Genomic DNA, 27228 nt, shown 5'->3' on the forward strand with positions numbered 1-27228 from the left:
GTGAGGATGGGGGAGGGAAACATGGCATCTTTGACTTCCCTACACACACAGTGACCAGCTTCAACTGGAAGTTGGGGCACCTACAGGATGCTGTAATTTATGCTTGGCTTTGCGTGGCTGCAGAGGGGACCGTGAGAAGCAGATAACAGCCAGGAGTCAGGATGTTCCCAACATGCTAGGGTATTGGAAGAGTGCCAGTATAGTTATACTCTTAAAAATGATGTCCCAAAATGGAATCGGTCAAACCATAAAGATGAAGAGGAAAGATTATTTTTTGGACAAGGAAAACTTTATATATCACAAATTTACATCTTTTATTTATTTTAGTTCATTCAAGGTTTTTACTAACTTTTCACAGGGCAAGGGGGGAGAGACAAGGAAAATGACAAAAGGAATTGGGCTGGCATTCTAAAATCCTGTGTGGGGAGGGAGCATTCACCATCCTCAGTAGTGAGCCACAGGAGAAAAAAGGCTGTTTAAGTACACAACTGTTTTGGAGATAGAGATTAACCAGTATATCAGGATGTCACAGGAGAAAATAAGATTTACATCTAGTACCCTGAAGAAAGAACTGGAAGTTTCAGGGTTGCTCCTGCAGAAATGTGCTCTGTTGGCATGGTAGGGCTTGAGCATGACCTTCCAAAATTTCAGGAGAAGTCGTCGTCCAGCTATGGGATCTTTCTGTGTGGCTCTGCAAGTACAACTGGATGAGAAAATCTTATACTGGCAATTTTTCTAGACATTCTTGGTAAAACTGGACTGCTTTGGCCTATCAGTCTTGATATAGTCCCTAAAAGGCAGGGTTGGCTGTACATAAATAACATTATGAAAGTATCTGGGAGAGGATTTTGTTTTTTTTGATTGCCTCCTTTTATTGACTGCATACAAAGAGGCAGAAGTCACTCAATGGAAGTAGAACTAATTCTCAATCAACTGTATTTCTGCAAGTTTTGGAGAAGAAACTGAATCATATAAAACAAATCAGGTGAAACTCCGGCCCCACTAAAGTCAAAGGCAAAACTCCCATTGACTTAAAAGGATTTCACACATTGTTCTTAAATTAAAGCCAATAAAACAGCACTGTAATTCTCTAGAAATATAAGGTCAACAAAAAGAAGTTAAATTTTGTGAAGGCAGTTAAATTTCTGCAGAGCATACTAATCTTCGAAGCTATGTGTAAAGTATAATACAATTTAAATGTGAAGGCACCAAAAATTCAGTGGAGTTGCCTCTGTATTAAGTGTACTTAACACAGCATTTAAAATTCAGACTGGTAGGTTATGTGATTTAGTAAAAACCGCTTGCCCACCTCTTAAGAAATTTTTCTCTCTGAGTAAAAACACTCCCAACTTTTCAATTTGTCATCTGGACAGTGGCTTACATAAATTTGAAGCTACTGATAAAATAAATGAATAAAGGTAACAGATCAGACTATCTTCTGGTCAGCACTCGGATTAAAACCCTGAGACTGATCTGGGGACTAAGTAAAAGGGAAAAAAAAATTCTGCATACATTCTTCAGTTCAACAGATTCATCACAAACAAGGTTTTCCTCTTCACTTCCTTACTTGGGACCCTTTCTGAGTTCTGCAATGTATCCATGTATCAGGCATTAAAAGTTATTTATTCTTGCCAAAATGAGTGTATTCTTTCAATTTTGTTAAAGAAATAGATGAGATGGCATTGTATCTTAAATACTTATTCTCAGAAACTTATAGCTTAACCAAAGAATTACATTTTGAGCTGAAATTTGTTTTCAGTATAGCAATTTGTTTTCAAAAAATGTTTCAAGACAAATCTGTTCAGACATTTGAAAACTGGACACTGAAAAAATGTATTTCAGTAAGTATTTTGTCAAAATAGCTGCTTTAATTTTTCTTTAAACACAAAAAATACAATAAATATATTAATGTAATAGGTCAAGGTTTTATTTGCCCCAGAAGTTAGTTTCCACATCTTTAATTCTGCCCCACTGTTCATATATAAATGATCATATAAATAAACTGAATAGTGCCTTAAAAAAATATTTTATCTGAATTAAGCCCCATATGTAATCTGTATCTCTTTTTGTATTACTTCATAAAATATTTTGTGCTCATGTAATAAAGGTCTCAGTTGTTATGCATACAAAATAATGGGGCAGAACTGCAAATTATAATAGCAAAATTTAGGATACATCAGAAACTTTATTCTGAATATCATAAAATTTTGTGCAATTAAAATCTCACCCTTAACAATAAACTAATATGGGGCTGTTTTGAATTTACTGAGCATATATTAAATAAAAACAAAGCAACTGAATTTATCAGTGACTGTGCAGGAACAGCTACCAGAGGGTCAAATGAGAATGCACCAGCTGATATGGTCAAATATTCATTTTTAAAATGTGTCAAAATTTATCAGCAAAGATGTCTGAGAGTATACCATCTTCCTGGTCTTTTAATAAATACTAAAAATCAGAAGCAAAGTAGAAATCTACTTAACATGAGGGGGAAAAAAGTCAAGTTAGTATGTGGAACACAGCATGTGGTAAAATTTCCAAAGAGCGTATGTGAATTAGGAGCCTAAATCCCAGTTTCAAAAGTGGCAGGCACTTAGGAGCCTATGGCTCACTAACTTGAGTTAATTTAATTTCCACTGTTAGAAATCTTTAATGCAGGATTCAAAAGAGTATATTACATCCTTAAGTTTTCAAGTAAAAGTTTTTTTTTTTAACATAGGAATACAAAATCTTAAACTAATTATTTATGTATAATAAGATGGAAAAACAGTATCTCAATGACCATGAAAATTCTTTGCTGAGACCATGAAAAGTAATGCTTAGTTTAAGTTATAAGCCCCTGATAATGGAAACTTATAATTGAAATGATGAAAACTAACATTTCTGCAATATTTGAAAGGAATAAATTATGGCAGCAGATATAATAGAATTATATGAGGACACACTGCACATTCCAAGATGTGCTCAGTAATCTGTGGGATCTCAACCTTTGGCATCTATCAATAAATGGCCCAATACTGCAATTCTTGCAACAGTAATCCCATGAGTAAGGAGTAATACCATGAGTTTCAGGGTAGGGTTTATGGGTAGCCTTATATTTCCAACTACTTGAAACATTAACAAGCAATAAAAGATTGGGTATCCCTAGTAAAACTTTTTTGTTATAATCAAGCCCCTTATATATCCCAAGAGAAAAATTCAATCACTGGACCGATGTCCAACAGCTAATCATTTATTTTTTTAAAATACTATGAAGGCCACAAGTTTCCTCCCTCTCAATTCCCAGAACTCGTAATGTGTTTAGTTGACCATACTGCTAACTTAACCTATATACTTTATATGCCTTTAATGGAAGGTAACTAAGGCACTCATTCAGCAAAGCACTCATGCACTAATTACCTCAGTAATAGCATAACTAGAATAAATTGTGTGATAGAATACAGTACTTAGATCAATTTATATAGAGTGATGGTAGGGTTATTTTGACTGGAAGGAAGGGGAGCAGAGGAAAAAACGACTAAGAATTTTGGAATCATTTACTTAGCTGATACATATTTTTAACACTGCTATCAATATGGTAGCTGGGCTCAGTTCTCAATTTTCTAGATCATATTATACACCAAAATCTCACTTTCAACTGGGAAAGTATATGCAGACACAAAGTCTGCTGCTTCCATGCTGCACTCAAGTCTTACTAACCCAAGCCTAAATTAATAAATGTTTTCGCTGATTTCACCAGTTAAGGACTTTAGAAATTTACATTAGAAATTTTTGCACTGGTGTAGCTACATCAATATAATTACACTGTTGCAACCCCAATTCAGATGTACTGCATCCAGACTAGGCAGTCTTGCACCTCTGTGACTTGCTCTAGGTTCATAAAGAGGTTACATTTCTCTGAGTAGCAGTATGTGGCAAATTTTACAAAGTTCACTGAAAAAATTGGTAAAATATCAGATACATGGTAGTGTTATCCCTCATTATATGTATTATGCTGTCGACAGAGGTACCGGAAAAAATACATATAGAAGAAAAAACCAATATTGACAGAACAAGTACAAAAGAAGTGTTTAACTGAGATTACCTACAAATTTCTTCCAATATAACTAAGTACATGAATATGACTTTATCTGACAGTATAATGAGAAAAAAAGTTGGAAAGTTAAATTAATCCCCCCATTTTTAAAATTTCTTCTGTAAATCATGAAAGTCAGCAAACCAACGACAACTAATGTAACTGACATTATAAAAATTAAATATGTATTTTAACTACTTTAAAAGCAAACTGAAGAAACCTTAAAATTGCATAACAAATTAACATGTTTAATTAGTGCATAAATCAAACCTCCCCCTTTCTAATCTTTGACACTATTGCCTCTAAAAGATGGTAAGAGTGGGATTTTCAGCTTAGTTACATGACAACTTGTGTGTGTAGAGCACAAAAGGGTACAATTTTAAGACAAATTAAATTTTATAGTCTACTGACCTCAAAATAACTACTGGTATTTTAAAAAACCTGAACAAGCCAGCCCATCATCAATTAAAAACCCAATTTTGAGCAGTTGCTTTTTTATTAGAGGTCAGTTGTTTAAAAAGATATGATGAGTTTTCTTCAACTTTTTAGAAGCTCTACTTGACATTTTCTTCATTGTAAAACTTTACGTCTAAACTTTGAAATGAACAAAATTTGTTATCAAGTGTCAAAAGCACTGCATAATTTGTACAGAATATAGCTAAATCTGTCAAAAATGAAAACCTTCTAGATCAAACTTCCTTTTTTCCTTTAGATAGAGGAGCAAATGGTTATGATCAAGACAATTCTGTCAACCAGGTATTTTCTCAGCCACCATTCAGGTCCCAGTAACAGGCTTCTATAATACTACTGGAGATGGAACAGAATGTAGTTATAGAATACTAAACAGAAAGATGCTGTTGACATTCCTGTTCGGTTAAACATTTTCATATTTTAAAGCAAAGCAAAAAAATTTAAAACAGGATATGTCACAGATATTGAATCATCAAGAGACTGATTTAAAAACAGAAAGTTCACAAAGGCAAGGTGTGTTACTCTTCAATAATGGTTTGCTTAACACAAAAGTCTGAAAATAATCAACATGTACGAAATAGATTACATTTTGGTATATTTCTATTTGCATAAGTCCAGAGAACTCCTGGTATGTGTTTGAAAAAAGCAACTGATGTACAACTAAAAGAATCAAGTATGACAATTTTAACCAGGAAGGCAAAAATCTTTACCCATTATTATCGATATTAAAAAAAATCCAATGATGCACACACTGCCTTATTTTAGAAACTGATCAGGTTTACTAAATGAAATACATTCATTTCTAGCTTTAATTATTATAGCAGGGAAAAAAGGTTACTATCACTATTTGTTATTTCTAAATATGTTAATAGAAATGTGAAAGTAGGAAATTTGGCATCTAATTTTTGCAGCTCTAAAGATGCGGTGAGTGAAATATGAGGGCCAGTGGAATTAAATGAAAAACAAATGAAAACAAATGAGAATGTTTACAGACATTTGGAACCTCTGTATACTTTCAAATTTGATCATTTAAGGAGACTGATCAACCTACTGCAAAGTCTATCAGAAACATTATGTTGTGAATTTCCTCTACAGGCTATCTCAAAATCTTTTACTTAAATGTGATGCCCACCCTGTGCATTATAGACTAAATTATGGGACCAATACTCATACCGAACAGTACCTAACTTCACAAACAGAACTATTTGAATTAATAGGGTTTTTTTTTGCAGATTTACTAAAGGATATCAGAATCTAGTCTTACACGTTTAATTCATCTAATAATGTTCCACACCACATATAAAAGCTTAAAATAACTGCATATTAAGGCTTGCAGAAAATAGTATCAGTATAGACATGACTATACCATAACAAATAAAGGCCATGATCCTACACTGTGATCGGCATGGGCAGAGCAGTCTGCTCTCACAGATCACAATGCAGGATGGCAGGACACAGAATGTCCAAAAAGGTAACATTTTGCATGTCTGAACTGATATGAGTAAGGTTTTCAACTAAATGTGTATTAGTAAATTTTAATCTTTCCTGTTTGTTAAAACTGTTTGACATTGTTTTTTTTAAACTATAAAACATGCATATTTCTGTTATTTATGCAAATAAAAATGTAAACAGACTCATGCATCAGGTTCTTTAATTGTTGGAATGTGGCAAATATCTTCACTGTCAAAAACAAAAGGGTAGAATATTCTCTTCTTGTAAGAGGATAATCTTTTTCTTGAGAACATTCAAAGACTTTAATCTTGTCACTGAAAAATTTTAACAGCTACGACTCGCTATCTTGAATTTCTAATAAATATTTGACTCAGGCCCTTTCTCTGTTTCTGAATGCTTTTCTCTTGGGGCTATTTTTCTATGCTTAGGTACTACTAAAATTAGAAGGTGTGAAAAAAAAAGTTCTAGCTAGAAACATGATGCAGCTAAAGACTACTTTTCTGTACAATAAAGTTTTATTCTACACAAGAATCAAATAGCTGTTGGAAACTGTAATAGTACAGTGTACAACTACACTAAGTACAGTAGCCACTTTATTAAAAAGACATTTACAGAACAGATTAAAATATTAACACAGTTATGTTCTTTATCTAATGAATATACATTGCAGAGTCTCAAAATGTTTTGCCTGATCCAAACATGCACAAGGAAATGGCAGTGTGATCTGGTTTACAGCATTGCCAACTGAATTATTTAATCTCCCTCACCATGTGGCAGTTTTCCTGCACCATCCTATTATAAACAATGAACATACTGCAAATCTCAATTTAAGAAAAGACAAGGAAGATTAACTTTTCTATTTTGTTTTTTGTTTCACTGTGTAAAACACAATGGTGAAAGCAAACCTTTTGGAAATATTTGCATTTTGATATGACTATTTGGAAAATCAATGAGAATAAGCTTTTTCATGTACAACTATTAACTTAAAAATGTCAAAACGCTATCAAACTGAAAAGAAAGGAAAGGAGTGACTTTAAAAAAAATACTAGACAGCTATTTTATGTTCAGTCATCCTAAGTCATGCACACCTGATTAGCAAATTATTAGCAGGCTGAGAGGCACAACACTGATCAAGTTCCTTGACCTGCACAGTCTGCATTTGAAGGTATTTTTGCCCTAAACATTGTAAAAACCCGTCTGGAAGCCAGTATATCAGCATGGTCCTGTTACAGGCTATTGCTTATTTAATGCACCTGAATCTCACTGCTTTCTAGTACTAAATATTATTACTACTTTCACTGTAGGTGCAAAATCATTCATACCCAAGCTTTTAAAAGTGATATTTTCATCTAATGAAAGCAATTTTAGGGGCTTTTAAAATTAAAATCCTAATTACTGAGAAACAGAACCAGGTCACCACAAAAAAGGATCACATATAACTTCTCTGTAAGTCCAGATGTATCCTTATGCACTACAGCCAAACTCCCAAGTGACATCTTCACACTTCATATCCTTGGCGGAATTTTTTTAACACAATACAAACTACTGATAAATTAGTATTCTTTACTATTAAAGATCAACTCAGATTTCCCTGAATTAAATATTTTCCATTCTACAGAAGAAAGTATCATTACTGACTCTCAGAACTTACTGAGAGAGAAAATTCTCTCTCAAAACTTAGAGGATGCTTTTAGACTCAGTGAATTTAACAACAGATTTTCTAGAAGGGGAGAGGAATAAATGTACTGCAAGTGTGACAAGCTGAAAATCTTCCATTACTATATCATCAAATCTTCCACCTCAGGGTAAAAAGAAAAAAAAGAAAAAAAAAAAGATATGCAAGCAGCAAAACAGGTGAAACAGAAGGGAGCAGTGCTACTGAATTACTTAGGAGGCCAATTCATCTCAACATTTTACTTAGAAATTCTATTGCAGTATTAAGCCTCCAAAGCACGAAGCCTACTTCATTTCTAGTCACAATTTTTTTTTTTTTAAAGAAAAACCAACAACAGCTTTATACTTTTCATGCAACAATTCTGGACTTCAGAGATTCACTGCAAACAAATAACCACAAAGTACTTTAATGCTACCACTATCTATCCAGAACACCAAATATATTACAAAATAAGACAAGGTAAACATTTGCTTCAATTTTGGCTTCATGCATATCTACATTTTTTAAAAAGTAAGCTAAAATCCTACTGTATATCTTTACAGTATATCATGTTCATTTCACCTTCTAAAAGTAATAAGAACAGTACCTAACTATGAGTGAATAAATAAATGTAAATTTGATTTAATCAAATTAATGTCTCGAAATATCTTGCAACCTCAAGAAGGTAAAAGATTGATTTTTATAACCTAATTTCATTTCAGTTTTATTAATCTGTCTTCATTATTCTGTGCGCGCACACAGGCACGCACAGAAATAGCGATATCTACTTACAGTTTACACAAATATTTACATACATGTTATATACATAAACTAATGTGACTGCATGATTTTCAGTATAAAAGCATATGCTTCTTTCTAGCACATATAATTGTTGCATTGGTCTTACAAGAGTAATATAAACCTTTTGCAACAACTAGCTAAAGCATATACCACAGCTGATCCAGGTTTTCATAGCTTGTAAGGTTTTTTTTTTTTTTTTAAAAAAATACAATACCTAGAACACTGTTATCAAACAAATATGCTTTATTGGCATCTAAAAACAAAATGCACCCAACATTAAAATGTATTTTTATCATTTTTTTTAACCCACTGCAGTACGAGGAACAAATCACAGACAGTTACTTTAGAGAAAACAGAGACTATAGTGTGGATTTTACAAAAACACTTTTAATCTCTGTATTATGCTCCTTAAATGACCAGGTTATTTCTTTTTCTCTCTTTTTTTCTTTTTCTTTTCTTCCTTTTCTTTTTTTTGCCAAATTTCAGGAACATAAAATATCACAGCTTTGTCTATGCTTAAAATTCTGCAGCAGCCTAAAAACATGGACAAGATACACCAGCACCTGCTTTCAAGTATAACAATTTCCACAGCCAACCTAATGGTAGTATCTAAAAAAATTCCATTTTCTTCCATAGGAAGTCTCTGTTTGACAAGCTGTTATTTATCATTGTGACATTAAAAGCAACTGGGGGCAAGTCTGTGTTTTATCAGAGAAATAAAAAATGTTTACCTACCATGTTCAAATTAAGAACAGTGTTCTATACAAGTCAGTTGTACAGTTATTTAAGTGAAAGATGAACATGAACATCAGATTAACTTAATTCTGGCAGACAAAAGCGAACTGCTAAGGTCCAGTCAGCCATTTATCTATTACAGAGAGATGACAACTTTACAAAAGGTATCTTTTACCTACTGAGTGATGATTATGTCCCCTCAGTTTCTGTGCTTTCTACCACTGGTTCACTTTCTATTTCAGCTTCTGTGTCACTCTTCTCTTTGTTTATCTCACTTGAAGATGCTAGTTTTTCATAAAGTTCTGGATCATTCTGCACTTGCACATTTGGTGGTTGACTTTCTGTCTCTGTATTTTCACCATTTACCTGGGGCATATTATCAGCTTTGCGCTGTGAAGTGGCCCCTTCAAAATATTCAAAAACCCTTGGATGTGGAGGAGGGATCCAGTTGTTCTGCATTCTGTCTCTTCCAAATCTGTTTCCATTTATTTCTCTGCAAAAATTAAAATCTCTGTCATCCCTATCCCTCTGTCTTTCCCAGGGTCTTCTACGGTCATCAAAATCTCTGTGAGCATCTTGTTCAAACCCCCTATTCCAGTTGGGACCACTTCTAGCATCAAATCTGTAATTTACATGCCGAAATCTCTCTCTATCTTCATGGAAGCTTTTAGGACCACTGTAGATAGGGAAAACAGTGTGTTCTCTTTCATCATAATCTCCTCTCTGTCCCCAGTGCTTTTCTGAATTGAAACCAAAATGCTCTCTTCGACCAATATTATCCACACCTGGTCTTCCAAAATTCTCTCTCATATCTACATGCGGTCTTGCAAAATGTTCTCTCCCATCTATTGGAGGTCGTCCAAGACCCTCTCTTGGATCTACTGGTGGCCGTCCAATAGAATCCCTGACATCGACTGGGGATGGCCTATTAAGAGTTTCTCTGTTTTCCACTGGCGGAAAGCGATAGTCTCTGTCTCCTTCCTGTTGAATGCTATCACCGCCAAGTGGTAACCTTTTTTCTGGATTAGAAATGCTATCAACATTTTGTCTTCCAGGTGTTCCAAAATGTCTCTCTGTTTGGTTAAAAAGATCTCCTGGAGGAGGAAAAGGACCTCTGGGTGGTGGATGAAGGGACGGGTCAAGGATTGTCGGAGGAGGGATATTACGCTGTGGTGGCATTCCAGGCTGTATTAATGGAAATCTTGGTCCAGGTGACTGGGGTATTAGTCCTGGACGGAGATCTAAGAGAGGCATTCCAGGCATCCTTTGACTACTAATATTTAAATGAATCCCTGGTGGATGCTGCATCCCCAAAAGTCCAGAACTACTTGAGACATTGGGTGGTGGCACTATTAGAAGCCCAGAGCTGCTTGAGACATTTGGTGGCGGCACTCCCGCCAAAAGTCCAGAGCTGCTTGAGACATTTGGAGGCGGCACTCCTGCCATAAGTCCTGAGCTACTTGAAACATTCGGTGGCGGCACTCCCGCCAAAAGTCCAGAGCTGCTTGAGACGTTTGGCGGTGGCAATCCCGCCATAAGTCCAGAGCTGCTTGAGACATTCGGTGGCGGCACTCCTGCCAAAAGTCCACAGCTGCTTGAGACATTCGGTGGCGGCACTCCCACCAGAAGTCCAGAGCTGCTTGAGACACCAGGTGGCTGAACTCCTCCTGCAAGTGCGGAGCTGCTTGAGACACCGGGTGGGTGCACTCCTCCCACAAGTGTGGAGCTGCTTGAGACACCGGGTGGCTGCACTCCTCCCGCAAGCGTGGAACTGCTTGAGACACTGGGTGGCTGCACTCCTCCCACACGTCCAGAGCTGCTTGAGACACCAGGTGGCTGCACTCCTCCTGCACGTCCGGAGCTGCTTGAGATACCAGGTGGCTGCACTCCACCCGCAAGTCCGGAGCTGCTTGAGACATCATTCTGAACTGAAATACAATAAAAATATTTAGTAGACTGAAAAAGTCAACATAACATTAAACAGTTTACAATACAAATAATATTTTAATCCATTATTTCAGTTAATAGATACATAGTTGGAATATTTACTCATTTAAATATTTGTAATAGTTTCGAGTTATGAACACAGATTTTTAGTCCCAACGATGAAGACTGGGCATTAAGGCATGGAAACTGATGCCTTTACATAGTAAAGTCTGAGCAGAAGCTTTTAAGGGGCAGGGAAAATCACATGCTCACCAAGCCTACACAAGAAAAAATAAACATATTTGAATGAATGCTTAAAACCATATACTAAACTTAACTACCAGTTCTTGTTCCATTCCACTTTCAGTAAAATTTAAAAAATTTATTTTAAAATACTCTTAACTACATCCCCTGGCCCAGCTTTACATCTCTAGCCTATATGCACACAGATGTGTGAGAGAAATTTCTTTTCCACTGAAGACATGACCTACTAGAAAACATCAATCAAGAGATGCTAAAAAAGCTCATTATCAGCACACTCTGTCACAGATTAAATCCCAAATCCAAGATCATATTTAACCCAAAACATCCTACATTAGGATGAGTTAACACAATACATATGGGTTAACTTAAAAACTTGTATATATAAAGTCAATTTATACGTGGCAAAATATGTAGGCTACAGAAATTTCTTACCAGATCTGTTGTTTTCACTGGAAGAAATCTGAACGTCTGCAAGATGTGATCCTTTTTCTTCTGACTCTGGTTTGTTGCTTGGAAGAGGGTTAAAAACACTTCCTGCTGACAACGTTGGAGTGGCTAGACTGCTAGAAACGGTGCCAACTGGTAAAACAAGGCTACCAAAAGGCACGTCTTTCATTGTCTCTTGAGTAATGGATAGAGGAGGCTGCACTAGAGCTGAAGGGGAAAAAAACAAAAAACAAAAAAGCTCAGTATTTCTTGCCAATTTAGTTTGGCAGATGCTTTATTGTTAGAGCATATCATCAAATATAGTCATCAAAGAATGATATCGCTCACTTACAAATAAATAGTTTTTCAAAAAACATTTGTAATGCTTACAGGCTTCCCAATGCTTCACTCTTAAGTAGTAGATTATAAATAAATACAGAAGCAAACAACACTGGTTTCAACAGGCTTTAATATTTCGAACAATTGAATGTAGCGGACTTGAAAAGATTGAGTAGTGAAAATAATAAATCATAAATAACAAATTCAATGATTGAAAAAAAATACAGAATTAATTTGCTTAATGAGTATTATTTGATCACCTATACAACTCTCGATTAAACAATGTATGTATGAATACTAAATCGTTAACTTGCAAATAACTTCTTCAATGACTCCTAGGAAAATATTAAATATACTGTTTGAGAATATTATTAGACCAACTAAACTATGTACTATAAACTTCTTCTCAATACAATAGTGAAAATAACATATGAATTCCCCATAGAACATGGTATCTACCATAATTTGTATATTATTAACTAAGAACAGGGTAGATAAAAATCAATGACTTTTATTTTTAAATTTAAAAATTAGATTTTTTTACTTAAATACAGGGTGTTTTTTTAAAATAAACCTATTTAAAATTGCATGTGAAATCATGACAATCTATGTTGAGGCCTAAACTTACTATATTCTATCAAAATCATTAAAGTAAATTAAAACAATAATACTGAACAGTACGTTTGCTGCTGAAAGTTAAAGAAACTTGAGCCACTGAATTTATGGGAAGTCACTACTGGCTATGCACCTGGAACCACAGTTTGCTGAAGTGCTACACCAGCTTTTGATGGCAGTATCCTCCTCTGCAGATGCAGAGAGAATATTTTCTTCATTTCAGTTTATTCCACTAGTTCAATTCAATGACTAGTTCATTCAAACTTAAGAAACCAACTGGGAGTTGAAAATGCAGGAAAACTTGTTTTCTTCTTCCAATCTATAAATAAAAACTAAGTGTGAGAGGATGAGATCTACTTTACTATAATTCTGAAGTACAATGGTGACCAGAAACAATTAATTCAATTCACTAACTAGAGATAATACTTTGTTTAATAAATCAGCTTGTTTTAAATGCAAAATATGTTCTGACATATTTTGTGATAAAGTTTTTTTTCTTATGTACCCAGCATATTTTAGGTCACTTTATTTAATAAAAAAAATTATTTTAAAATGATGGTTTTGTACACTTTTAACAGAATTCGCATTTCCAAGTAGAGCATGACACAAATCACAAGTAAAAAATTAATTTCGTAAATAAGAAATGCATCAGTCACCATTTTCTAACATAATAAAAAATGTAAAGAATCTAAAGAAATGCAAATTAAGCTATATAATTGCTTAAATAAATGTGTATTGATCTAGTGTATCTCCTGGTTAACAAATAGAGCCAAATTTAATGTAAAGGCTATATTTAGTTGCAAATCTACATGTTTTAATAGTTATCAACCAATGAGAATCAACTTTTCTTTAAGAAGGTAACTAAAAAGTATATATGCAAAACAAGATTAAAATTGATTATTTAAATCAAAGTTTTCTGCTTGCTGATTTATATCAATCCATTTGGAATAAGAATTAGTACAAACAGCTAGACTTTAATTAACACAAAATTAGTATTTAAAAAAAAAAATAGACAAGCCAACTCACATGTTGGGACTACTTGTGGCACAACAGGCGGTGGAACAACAGGCGGTGGGACTGGTGGAACCGGGGGAGGCATAAAACCTATATGAACAATCAGAAATAATTTAATTATATGGGCAACTCTAATAAAATCTCAATAATAAAAATAGTAAAATCTCACTAATCTGCACTAATCAGGAGAATAATGTCCACTGCAAACTCGCAAGTCAGCAGTGTAGGAAGAGAATCAGCAATGGTTACTGCTTTCCAGAGGGCTCCAACTTTAAACACAGAGGATACCAAAAATACTCAAAGGAACAATTACAGTTTCATCTAACAAATTTTCTAGTTGAAGAAAAATGGTAAAAAGAAACAACTAAATGAAGAGTTTGATTTTTAAAACTAGACTGAAAATGTTAAGAATAAACTAAGGCTTCTGTCCTGAATCTCTGAGTCAGAAATAATTCTAGCACATAACATATGTTTAAGATACTCAGTTAGCATGGATATACTTATTATACAATCAATTAAAATTGTAACTTACCAGGAGGTGGTTGTGAAGGGTTGAAACTTGCCCGCAAGAAGGGAGGTGGTGGAATTGAACTGTACCCAGGAGGCGGGACAGACATTGTGACAGGAAATGATGGAGGAACTAAACTAACAGCAGGCACAGTTGGAGCTACCGGAATCTTTTTTTTGGTGGGAAGGAAAAAAGAAAACAAAAACTTCAACTTTTACATTATTCAATGACTTTGAAAAAGGAATAAAATGATTTGATTGCAATTATTGTTAACTGAAAGCAGTAATTATAATCAAGGTTCTACTTATGCTGTGGCAAGCATGATGAATTACATGGCATTTTGGGGTAGTACACTAGAAATTTTGAAGCAGCTGCAGGTAAACAAAAAATGGAGGGTTTTATAAATTTAATATGGAAAATGTATTCACAGAAGGCATTATTTATGTTTTAACTAAAATCTTAAATTTAAAATTATACCTCATTTCTCTAGTATCCTAATTTTATATCAAAAATAAATTGTATTATAGAAGCTGCCAGATAAAGCTTGGATGAAGGCATTTTTCCTCTGAAAGGTGAGTAAAAATAGCATAATAGCACTAAAGTTTATTGTGTTTTGATTTTCATATCAAATTTGTCCCATTTACAAATAAAACTGTTTTTCTAACTGCTATCTCTGCAAATTCACCTCAGTAACTGACAGTCAAGCTAATTGGTTTCATCTAACACTATCTGAAAAAGTTTCTGTATGTCTAAATTCTGTCTCAATTACATTGGTACAACCCTTCAAACATAGCTAAATGTAGAATTTGGCCCTAAAATTAGTACTTAGGCCCCAGGCCTCACTACAGGTCAGCAAGAATATCGAAGATATTTGAAAGCACACTGGGAGAATGCCATGTGTCCTTCCTTATTCTATTTTAGAGAAACAGTATCAAAATACATATTTATACATTGTACTTAATTCAGGAACTAGATCTTTGCTAACTTGTAGGAAAAGAAGACAACGGGGAAAGGACAGAGAGGAAGGGAGAAAAAAAAGAACAGGTGATAGGTTGTGCAGAGAAGGAAGGGTTTAAAAGGAGTTTCATTATTTTTTTGTAATGCTGTGTCTTTCAGCAACTGAGAGCCTATTTTGGTTTTTGTTTTATAATTTCCATCACCTTTCATTTAAAAATTAAAGTATTTAACTATTTCAGTAGAATAATGGTAACTTGACAGTGCTTCAAAAAAGAAAATGATTTAGTGGGCTAATAAAGAGGTTACTCATCTTGTGCAGGTACTGCGGTTCTTCAAAACGTCCTCCCTTATGGGTACTCAACTCTAGGCGCGTTGCGCCCAATATGCCTCAGATCAGAGATTTTAGGTAGCAGTGTCCATTTGGCCTGCTCACGAGTCCCCCACAACCTTGTGCCCTGCATGAGGCTATATAGAGCTGCATGGGCAAACCACCCTAAGTTCCTTCTCTACCACAGAGAATGCCGTAAAGAACTCTGAGGCAGAGGGGAGGAGGGTGGATAATTGAGCACCCAAAGGGGAACACATGTTGAAGAACCACACAGTTACTGCACAGGTTGAGTAACCTCTTCTTCTGCGAGTAGTGTGCCTATAGGGGCTCCACTCTAGGTGATTATCAAGTAGTAACCTCTATGGAGGAGTGAGGTTTAGGAGAAAACTCTAATGTTGAAGATAAAACAGTAGACCTAAATATGGCATCACAAGCTGATGTATGAGTGACTGCATAGTGTTCAGAAAACGTATGAATAGGCTCCCAAATCACGGTTCTACATATTTCCACGACGGGAACATTCTTAAAGCCTACTGAAGTAGAGAGGGATCTCATGGGAGTGAGTTAGTTCTCTAGAGGGAGGCTGTACATCATGTGACTGATAGCAGTAGGTAATGCAGCCAGATATCCATCTAGAGAATCTCTGCTTGGAAACTGGAGATCCCTTAGTTCTGTTCACAATGGAGAGAAATAGTCTTGGAGATTTCTTAAAGGACTTAATCCTGTCTCAGTAAAAGGCTAATGCCCTCCAGACCTCGCGTGTATGTAGTGTCACATATCCTTTAAACATGGTGTGGTTTAGGGAAGAAAACAAAGATGCATAGGTTGATTTATGTGGAAGTCCAAAGATACGTTTGGCAGGAACTTGGAATGCAGTTTCAGTGTGGCCTTAGTCTTAAACAAGACAGTGAAGTATGCCATCAGAGTGCCCCTATCTTACTCACTGTCAAGCAATGGCTACTAGAAATGCAGTGTTCATAGACAGGTATTGAAAGGAGCAGATGTCCATATGTTCAAAGGGAGGCCTCGTATGACATCTGAGTACAAAGCTGAGGTTCCATACCAGCATAGGACATCTGATTTATGGGAAGAGGCTGTCCAGTCCTTTGAGAAACCTCACTGTTGTAGGATGAGCAATGATGGAAGGCTGTAATAATTGCCAAATGCACTTTTACGAAGCTTAAAGATAACCCTGTCATTTTTAGCTCTAAAATGTAATCTAGTACAAATAATAATGGAGAGGATTTAGGTGAAAGATGTTTTAGGTCACACCAGTCTTTGAATCTCATCCACTTTTTGGCATGTTTGCCACAAGTACATAGTTTCCTACTATGTAACAGCATTCTCTTTACATCCTCAAAATAGGTTCTTTCTAACCCTGCAAGCCATTTATCAGCCATGCCTTGAGCCAAAGAACCCTGAGTTTGGGGTGATGGATTTGACTGACATCGTGAGAGAACATATGGTCCAGAGAGCTATCAGTTCACAAAGAGACAGAAGAGTGAGGTAAGGAAATCATGTGTGTCTCGGCTGCCTCAGAACTATGAGAATAACGTTGCTTTGGTTTTCCTTATCTTGCATAGCACCTTGGATTTCAAGGGAGTTGGGATAGATGTATACAGAAGGTCTGGACTCCACCAAAGGAGAGCAGTATCTCAGGGTTTGTTGTTTTTTTAAAAAAACTACTGGCGGCATGGAGAATTGTTTTCTTTAACTGTATTTGCTTGGCAAATAAACAGGTCTGAGCCACCCCGCGAGTCGGCGCATGTGTAGTCACAATTGTTGAAGTATGGGAAAAATCAGAGTTCCTACGACAAAAAGAACTTTTGAGCACTGTGTATTGAAAGTGTCTTGACACAGAGTGAGGCATAAGAACCTTTTGTGGGAGGAGTGGATCGCTATAGGGAAGTAAATGTCTTGAAAGTCGAGGACCTAGAACCAATCCCCTTGGTCCAATGATGGAATTACTGAGGCAATGATTACCATTTTGAACATCTGAATCTTTATGAATCTGTTGAATCAACTTAGATCTAGAATAGATCTGCTGTTCTTTTTTTGGAATCAGGAGATGCCTGGAATAAAATCCCACACCTGTGTTGCATAGGAACTGGTTCTATAGTACCCAGATTCAGAAAACAGTTGATTTCCTGTCACAAATCGTGCTCATGAGAGGGATTCCTGAAGGTGGGGCAGGAGGTGGGAAGTAAAGTGGATGGAGATGATCTCCAACACCCACTTATCCACAGTGGTATGTTCCCAATTCTGATGGAAATGAGAAAGACAATCACTGAAGTGAGGGAGACATGCAGATTGTTGCAGCAGTTAGGAGCAGAGATCGTAGGTAACTTCGCACCTTGACCAGCCCATCAAAACTGATGTTTTGAAGTTGTGGGTTGTTAGGTCAATGCCTGAGAAGAAGCTAGTCTCTTCTACTGAAACTGTTGTCTCTTATACTGGGGTTTGTAATATCTCTGGAAGGTGGGAAACTAGATGGGACAAGATCTCTGTGCTGTCTGGGACTTACTGAACTATCTTTTTTTTGCAGGGGCATAAATTCCCAGACAGTGCAAAGTGGCTCTAGCATCTTTTAAGGCATGCAGAGATTCAGCATTTTTTCCCCACAAACAACTTCAATCCATCAAAAGGAAGGTCCTCAATTGTATTTTCAACTTCCCTTTGAAAACCAGCATCCAGAGAGAGACCTGGGAGAACTGGGCATAACCTCCCTGGATTTAAGTTTTTTGAGGGGGAGAAACAAAGAAAAATAGATAAAGGTAGATAACAGTCCTTATCCTAAAAGTACAAAATCACAGTTTTGGGGAGGAGGTTTAAGAGTATTTGTTTGAAATCTATAAAATTACTACAGCTAACTCACACAAAGGAAACTCTAAGAACTAAAACTAACTAATAAGAACAAGAGAAAAATACAGTTGAGGCAAGCTCTATTTGGATGCTGCTCAGGCTCCACTGCAGGCTGAGGAGGTTGAGAACGAACTAAGGCTATATAGCCTCAGTGAACTGCATGAGACTGCGGCAGGTGCATGTCTTGCTGAAAAGACATGGCTACCTAAAATCTCTGATCTGAGGCACATAGGGAGCAAGTGCACCTAGAATGAGCACCCACAGAGGCACTACTCGAAGAAAAACTTGGCTCTCAGGCCTGAACTTACTAGCTGAAAATATAATTACCTCAAAACAGGAAGAGTGTGCTCAAGTATTAACAGTATGTCTGCTTTCTCGATTCAATCAGAAATGTAAAACAATAATAAGGAAAGCAGAAATGTATTAGAAATACAAAAGAATACAATATAGAGTGAAATGGTTGAAATAAAAAACTAAGCATAATTCTTGTGACAGAAAATGGAAGACAAAATACAAATTGTGTTAAAAGGATGTTAGTCATGGAAATAGACTAAAAAAAGTTCATCTTCATTCTGAGGTCCCAACAAACTACTTTAACATTAACAAAATTATTAATGCCAAAAGCTCAGTTCTCCAGAGCAGTCATGTAAATTAGCAATCTTGCATCAATGCAAGAAAAAAAAAAACCAGCAACAGGTTTAAAAATTTACCTTTCTGTAGTGTCATTATAAGTAAAACTTAGTAATAATAATTTAATCACTAAATAATTTTGACTGTGAGCATTTCAAGAAATTCTTGACCAACATCTTTGGTATTGCACACACCTGAAAGACTAAAAAAGTTACAATATAGTACCTCCAGCTTTTAAAAAAGAAACAACAAACCTTATTCATCTGTTTATTAAGGCAGAGAAAATCTTTTAGAGATAGAGTAATTCAAACTACATTAAGGCTTAGATTGTCCCTACCAACCTCCATTTAGCAAAAATGTTCAATAAGATCCTAAATCAATATGAAGGCTGCCCAAAAGTGCAAGAAAAAAATAATTTTCATTTATTATCAGATTAATATGAAAGAAAGGGGAAACTAATGTAAAAAGGAACTAAAGCCAAACAGAAGTGATCCCAGGCAAAAGAGAGTCATTGTGCTGGTGGCTCCGACAAAAGGATCCTTTAGTAGCTCACACATTTCAATTTTCTTTTAAACAATTGATAGCAATTTCAATTTTATAACGTTTGCTCTATCACCAACATTTAAGCCTGGATCAGCAAAAAAGGCATGATATTAGAGTCAAGCAGAAATTTAAGAGCTTCGCTGAATAAGAGCATTAGTTTACTTATTTTAAAGATAAAATAAAATATAAGTCCTCCTTGTTCTATATTTTCAATATTTATCCATGCTATTTATTCTAACTTAGCATTTGAATGTATCCATATTAACTACAAGTTAAATCTTTTTCTAAAGATACCACCCAAAATATGAAAACTGTGGGTACAAACATGCTCAATACTAACCTGTAGCATAGTTACAGACTGAGTATAAGCTTCCGTCTGTGTTGTAACAGCTGTATTCTTATCGACAGTTGTACTCTGAGTAGTTTGGATATTTTCTTTAACAGCCTCTGAGCTCCTCACAGTTTCCCATTCTAAATAAAAAAAATGTTTTTATTTATTTTGTAGAAAATGAGTTTAAATGTTCTGTTTCCATTTCTAAATTTAAAAAAACCACCATCAACTTGAAAAATCATATTTTGGTCAGAGCTTACTGTAACTGAATGAAGCTGGGGAGTGGAAAACAAAATAAAATTATATAGATATAGACACACAGAGTTCCTCTCTTGGCAGAAAGACCATCAAACATCAGCAGGAGAACACAAAAATCCCGTAACTTTTTTTTTTTTTAAGTGAACGGAGAAGAAAAAACAAAAATTCTATGTATACAATTGAAATGTTACTATATCAGAAGCTGATTTTTTTTAAAATGTCGATTTAAAAAATTCAAGTTGACTGTCACTTTATCAATGATTCATGACATGTAAAGAATATAGCAGCCCCGTATGTATTGTCATTTATATTTACAACATGTCTATATTACTGAGTGACTAGTCTGACATATGATCACATAGGGTACTTAATAACGAAAAAACCCACTTCCACCAGCCCAAGGCAAAATGAAGTTGGCATTCTAAATGCAAGGTGTTGGATTTAATTTTCAGTATTGATTCAAATTTAAATTTTGCTGCCAGAGTTAAAAAGATTGGCATTTATATACTCAAACATCCCTTGTCAATATTTAATGCTATGTCTACACAGCCCCACAATTTGGACTATGGGGTGTGAATTGCAACTCCCCTGTATGGATGGTGCTGGTGTAAACTAAAAGGTACCTAGTTCACATTACAAGAACTAGATGCCTTTTAGTTAGTTCCTGCAGCATGCACACAGAGGAGAAGTGTGCAATTCACACTCCCACAGTCTGAACTGTGGGACCGTGTAGACAAGCCCTGTGATACAAAACAGATTATAAACCAATCTATGGAGGTTGGAAAGAGGAAGCTCAATAGTACTGAGAGTCTCAACAGACAGTTTTAAACAATAAAGGAATATCCAGATCAGTCTCCTTCCATCATTTTACTTCTACATACAACAATCTAAAGACTTAATTTTGCAGAAGGAGTCACAACCAGATCACAGATTTTGCATGCACTAATATTTGCACGTGTGCTTAGTGAATGAACATAGAAAATCAGAAGCTACTTTTAAAAATATTAATATTTATTGTCTCGCTTTACTCCATTGGTCTGAATGTTGACATAGTGTTATGTTGACTTGCAGTGTTATCATCAGATGTTGACTCAAACACACGATAGAGGCAATCCAAATTTCTGGATTTCAGACCTCAGTGCCATCTGAACTGTACACAGGAAACTAATACTAACAAATGCAAAAAAGAACATGTTCACCATGTACACCAAAAAATACTCAATTTTTGAAAATTAATGTAAGGAATAAAGAAAATAAACAATTTTTACTTAATAAAAGTTACACTTAAGTATCAATACCTGTATTTACAGTCTCCTGGTCGATCATGCCTCCTTCAGCAAAGCCATCCAAATCATCCAATTTTACTTTTTCCCAAGGTATATATGAAACTCCAAGATCCACATCCCAAAATTGCTTGTACTCTGTTTTCACACCTTTATTTAAAGCCCAAGCAATCTGAAAATAAAATCCAATCAGATGATGTAGCTGAATTAAAACACTTTAATCACCCACTTCATTTCCCTGTCAGTGCAGGATTGATCTTCATTGTACATTTACTGTATGCACCAAGCAATAGGGCATGTACTCAGCATCTAAGAGCAGCAGCCACTTGGAAGATCTTTTGGCTCTTTGGTTACAATGAACTATAAGAAATGTTTCAGAGTAGCAGCCATGTTAGTCTGTATCCGCAAAAAGAACAGGAGTACTCGTGGCACAAATGATTCTGAGCATAAGCTTTCGCGGGCTGAACTGGGCTGTAGCCCACGAAAGCTTATGCTCAAATAAATCTGTGAGCCTTCAAGGTGCCACAAGTACTCCTGTTTTTTTTTATAAGAAGTGTGTTAAATATTATTTCTAATTTACAGATGGGGAAATGGCACCACAGAGCTGAAAAGATTTACCCAAGGATCTCAGAGTAAACTAGTGACAGACACCTCTGTGACAGACCCAGGCCAGTGGGGTACAGGAGTCTGGTAGAGGGCAAATATACTGGTCACTGGATGAGTAGTTTTCTGTTCCCTGAGTGACCAGAGCAGGGGCTGCACTAGAGAAATCAGGAACCTGCTAGAACCAATTCAGGCAGACAAGCTGATTAGAACACCTGCAGTCAATTAAGGCAGGCTAATCAGGGCACCTGGGTTTAAAAAGGAGCTCACTCCAGTCAGGGAGGGGGGAGCCAGAGGAGAGGAAGTGCATGTGAGGAGCTGGGAGCAAGAGGCACAAGGAGCTGAGAGTGAGAGGATGTGCTGCCAGAGGAGTAAGGAGTACAAGCGTTATCAGACACCAGGAGGAAGATCCTGTGGTGAGGATAAAGAAGGTGTTTGGAGGAAGCCATGGGGAACTAGCCCAGGGAGGTGTAGCTGTCATGCAGCTGTTACAGGAGGTACTATAGACAGCTGCAATCCACAGGGCCCTGGGCTGGAACCTGGAGTAGACGGCAGGCCTGGGTTCTCCCCAAACCTCCCAACTCCTGATCAGACACAGGAGGAGTTGACCCAGCCTGTGGGGAAGACCACTGAGGTGAGCAAATCTGCCAATAAGCGCAGGATCCACCAAGGTAGAGGAGGAACTTTGTCACACCTCAGACAACTTGAACACTTAATACATGCTTAACTTTCAACACACAGTCCTCAATGAAGTCAGTGGGACTACACACAAGCTTCAAGGTAAGTTTGTGTTCTCTGCATAGTCAACAATAGAACCCAGGTCTCCTGACAACCAGTCCTTGTGTGTTCAAACTTTCCAAGTATTCCCTAAACAGAAGGTGTATCATTTTATTTTTAAGGTCCTTCCTCACTTCCTGCCAAATACACATTTTGTAAGAACATTTCCCACTCTACCTCTTACAAACAGAAGTTATTTTGCCTCCTTCTCGTGCTCTATATTGCACATCTTGATCAGACTCATAGTATAGAAAAGTCATTATTTTTCAGACTACACAATTAAACTATCATAATAAAAATTCTGCTGTATTTTAAGTTGGGCTATGTTACTGAACAAAATATGGCTTACCTTAATAATTTTAGATCCAATTTTGTAGGATCCAGAACTAAGTTTCTGAAGAGCACGATATGCATCTTGTCTGTGAACCATGCAGACATATGCACAACCTCTTGGAGGAATCATCTATGAAAAAGAAATATATCTTATTATTATGGTAACTAACACTTTAGTTTAGACAACGTTTTAATGTGTCTGTGAATTCTAACTTTTTGTGAAACACTAAAGTTAACAGTTGTTAAAATTAATATAATGGGTGATCGCTCTGTACTTTAAGAAGTCCAGGAGCAGTAGAACTGTAATGGACAAGTATTTGTAGCACAGTTGCAAGTTACTGGTCATAAAAAATGTGGAATTCACAGCATTTCTGAGAAATGCAAATAGATGTAAGACATTGTATTTACAATTTAAAGTGACACATATGAACAATAGGCAACACATTTTATTAATCTTTATAACAGCCCTCTTTGCATTTATTCAGCTGCAGAATGATGGATAATGCAATGTTACGGTGGCAAAAGAGTAAAAAAATGCAAATGTTAATGGGCCCAACTCCTTTGTCCTGGCTGAAATTCACCTGGCACAGCTCTGGTGGTGAGGAATAAAGGAGTGAATTGCTCCTAACTTGGTGATTGCTGGGGGTCAGTTCTGCCAAATCCAAGTGAGAGAAGACCCCATAATGCAGCATTTCTCAAAGGGGGTTGCAAGAGCAGAGGCCGCTGGCCAGATGTCCAGGCCTGAAGGAAGCGCTGACGCCAACAGTAGCACAGAAGTAAGGGTGGCATGGTATGGGGGAGGGATTGCGGGGTTGTGGGTGTTTTCACAGTGTGAAATATTTTCAAAAGGGGTCCCAGCAAAAAGAATTTCAGAACCCCTGAGATAATGGTTCCAAAGGACCATTGTGTCAACTGAGGATCACAGTAGGAAAACACACCCACTCATCTGGGCTCTGAAGCTTCTGGGTCAGGCAGTCAAGGATTCCTCTATGCCAAGGAATCTTCACATGGCTTGTCAAACCAACTATACAGTCTGTTGCAATCCAGAAGTATGACAAAGGAGTCTTAGTAGCAGCCAGGATCTAGCCCAAAATTCCTCGAGTATTAACTTGACTAAATTCAATGGTATATTTTCTGTTCTTAGTTCCTCATGTTAAATGTACGCTACACAATACAGAGGGGGTTAGGCACGCAGACATGTTAAGATTGCAGTAACTGTAATTTTCCATTACTTGACTTCCATTTTAACTGCAAAGACTTATTAGTGCATTTCATTTTTAGTTTCCTTAATAAACAAACAAACTCACAAACAACACGCCCAAAACCTGTGCTTAATGTTAGTATTTATATGGTCTCAATTAGGTTTTGTAGTTTACATCAAAATTAAATAACTAGGGTTTTTGTGTGTGCGCATGTGTGCAAACACACTGGTAAAATAACTATTAACCACCAACGAAAATGTACCAGCAGCAGTTGCCTGAAAAACAGAATTCTTGCATTTCTCAAGATGGGAGACAAAGTCTGAACAGTTCTCTCACTCACTTTTATATGCTCACTGAGCATGTTCAAAAGTGATTTTTAGATAGTTTAATTGTTTACCCTAATCCAAAGAAAAGCCCTACTCATTAACCATTATTTACAATACAAACATGGAAATTTGTAAATTTCATTTTGTGCTATAATCAATGTTTCAAAAGTGCGGTTAATTTATCTTTTTAAATGGCAAAAGTACTGTTATATACTCAAATTCAAACAACTGAATTAAATTTCCTTAAGATTTCCATACAATTATTTTTCCCAATAGAGGTTAAGCACAGAAGTTTATAGTAAAAAAAACAAAAAAACATTTTAGACTTCTGAGCATCCAAAATCAGGGAGTTGCAAAAGAATCTGTTTTGCCATATTAATCATAGCTTTCACTATGATGCCAAAGGGACGGCATCTCAGTGATAATATATTATGTAGTGTGGCCAAAACGTATATTCATCAGTTATAAATATAAAAAGTTGTTGGATGTTGTTTAATAACTAAATAGTACTACACAGAGCAACAAAATGGCTAACGAATTCTGCTGTTTTTAAAAGATTGATTTTTATAAGATGTAAGCGTGTCTGTGCTCCAATTTGGAACAAGGGGGTGGGGAAAAGGCTGAAATTGCTTAAAGTGTAGTTCTACTCTGAAAGGCAACTTTATAAAAATGGCACTGTGGGATTCCATGATTATTGCTGTCATTATTTCCATCTCAAATTTGCTCAGCTTAGAAAATATTTTTCTTAATTGCCAACTAAACCTGGGATCTGAAATACAAAAATGCTCCTTCTGTCTTAGAATTAAGATTCCGCAGGGCAAACGCTACCCTCAGCTACTCCTGTGTCACACTGTTGCATTCAGATGTAAATAAGGAAATTATCTGTAAAATAGTACACGTGGCTCTGAAACTGGAGCTTTTTTAACAATTATTTTCTTGAAGCCAGAAAGAACCCAGTTTGCTCTCCTGGAATGGTGTTGGTTCTGCATGACTGACAGAACTAAAAACCAAATTTACCATCAGCACTAAAGTAATCTGATCTGACTGAATACTCACAAGAAGTAGAAGTGTTAAAGAAGATGTTGATTTTACAGTGACTTTTCAGAGTACAAAAAAATGTTACATACCCTACATTAACTGTGGAATCTGTGCGAACAACAGTTACTGTGGGGTAAGCAAGCATCCTTTCTTCTTTGAGTGCTTATCCATAGACTCCACTCTTGGTGACAAACAAGCAGTTGCCCATTCACCTGGAGTTGGACGCAGACACAGCACCAATGCACACTTCTATTCAAATGATTCAATCTCATGGGCCTGGGGAGTATGCATCAAGAGTGGAATCTCTGTAAACAACTCAAAAAAGAACTACATTTTAAAGTGAGTGACAAAATGGAACATTTTATTTTTTATGAGATAAATTATTTTGTTACGATAAGCAACAGCATGTGTCTGACAGGCAACTGAAATTGTTATAGTTTGAAGTAGTTACTGGAGTAGCAGTCCAGGTGCACTCGTCATTAATATTTCCTAATATTGTACTATAATGTGTGTATTGTAACTAATATTTGTGATTTAATTTTTTTTTAAAAATTCTTCTCCTATAGAGTATTTCAGTGTAACAGTCAAAACAACAGTTCCCATGAATAATCTGAGGGAAACAGCACACCCATTTGACTAGGTAGGGTGCCTTTTCCTTAGTGGCTCAAATGCCAACTGTAATACAATAGAAATAAACAGGTAAGGATTATGGCCAAGGTTTGTAAAAATGAATCCCTAAAGGTACGTTCCTAACTCTATATTTAGATGGTTAAATAGGACTTAGGAATCTAACCAGAGGCACTCATTTTTGAAAAATCTAGCATATAATAATAAACTACAAGAAAACTTCTTTTTCTAGAAGACAAGTAATTCAGTTTATACAGCTTATATTTTCTTCAAAGCAACATGCATCACATCTGTCATGTTTTCCTACATATTATGTACATATTATTGTAGACTTGGCAAATGCACCATACAGCATACCCTTTCCTAAATTAGTAATATGCAAACAGTTTTAAAATTTAGGACACTGTGCCCACTTACGTTAATAGATTCTATTTGTCCAAATTCTTCGAACAAATTAGTTAAATCTTGCTGTGTGGCCTTCTTGTCTACTTGACCAACCCAAAGAGTAGTACTGCAGACTGTCAAGGGAGACATTACATAAATTAAAAATGACAATACTTTGCATGACATTGGATTCTGCATCCAGTAATTAAGTCTAAACCACCAATCTGAGGCAGGAATTATAAATATTTTACCCAGGTAACAGAGATTAAGTAAATTTATCCACATAGATTAAGTGATGTGCCCAAATTCACAAAACGAATTAGTGATGAAGCTGAGAACAGAGTCAAGAAGTCTTGACTCCTTGCCCATTGTTCTAACAAATAAACACAACATTCCATTCAAACTAGCCTTAGAAAGATTAAGAAACTTTTACCAACTCAAAACAAGCACTTCATAAGAGGCAGGG

General features: G+C 36.1%; 1 protein-coding gene across 4 annotated transcripts in view; it reads right to left on the reverse strand.

The window, feature by feature from the left end:
* SCAF8 (SR-related CTD associated factor 8) overlaps positions 1-27228 on the reverse strand; it is a 243793-nt gene that overhangs the window by 144989 nt on the left and 71576 nt on the right. For 2 of the 4 annotated variants that reach the window (XM_050949431.1, XM_050949430.1), the window contains exons 13-20: positions 26796-26896; positions 23202-23315; positions 21488-21644; positions 19941-20071; positions 14305-14449; positions 13785-13862; positions 11811-12032; positions 9364-11116 (exon numbers count right to left, since the gene is read on the reverse strand). In XM_050949431.1, the coding sequence (XP_050805388.1) occupies positions 9378-11116; positions 11811-12032; positions 13785-13862; positions 14305-14449; positions 19941-20071; positions 21488-21644; positions 23202-23315; positions 26796-26896 (2687 nt within the window). In that variant the 3' untranslated portion in view covers positions 9364-9377. Of the gene's footprint in view, positions 1-8063; positions 11117-11810; positions 12033-13784; positions 13863-14304; positions 14450-19940; positions 20072-21487; positions 21645-23201; positions 23316-26795; positions 26897-27228 lie in introns of those variants that run through there. The other 2 variants (XM_050949429.1, XM_050949432.1) reach the window with 1 other exon arrangement.

The sequence above is a fragment of the Gopherus flavomarginatus genome, chromosome 4 (assembly GCF_025201925.1).
Source record: "Gopherus flavomarginatus isolate rGopFla2 chromosome 4, rGopFla2.mat.asm, whole genome shotgun sequence".
NCBI classification, from domain to species: domain Eukaryota; kingdom Metazoa; phylum Chordata; order Testudines; family Testudinidae; genus Gopherus; species Gopherus flavomarginatus.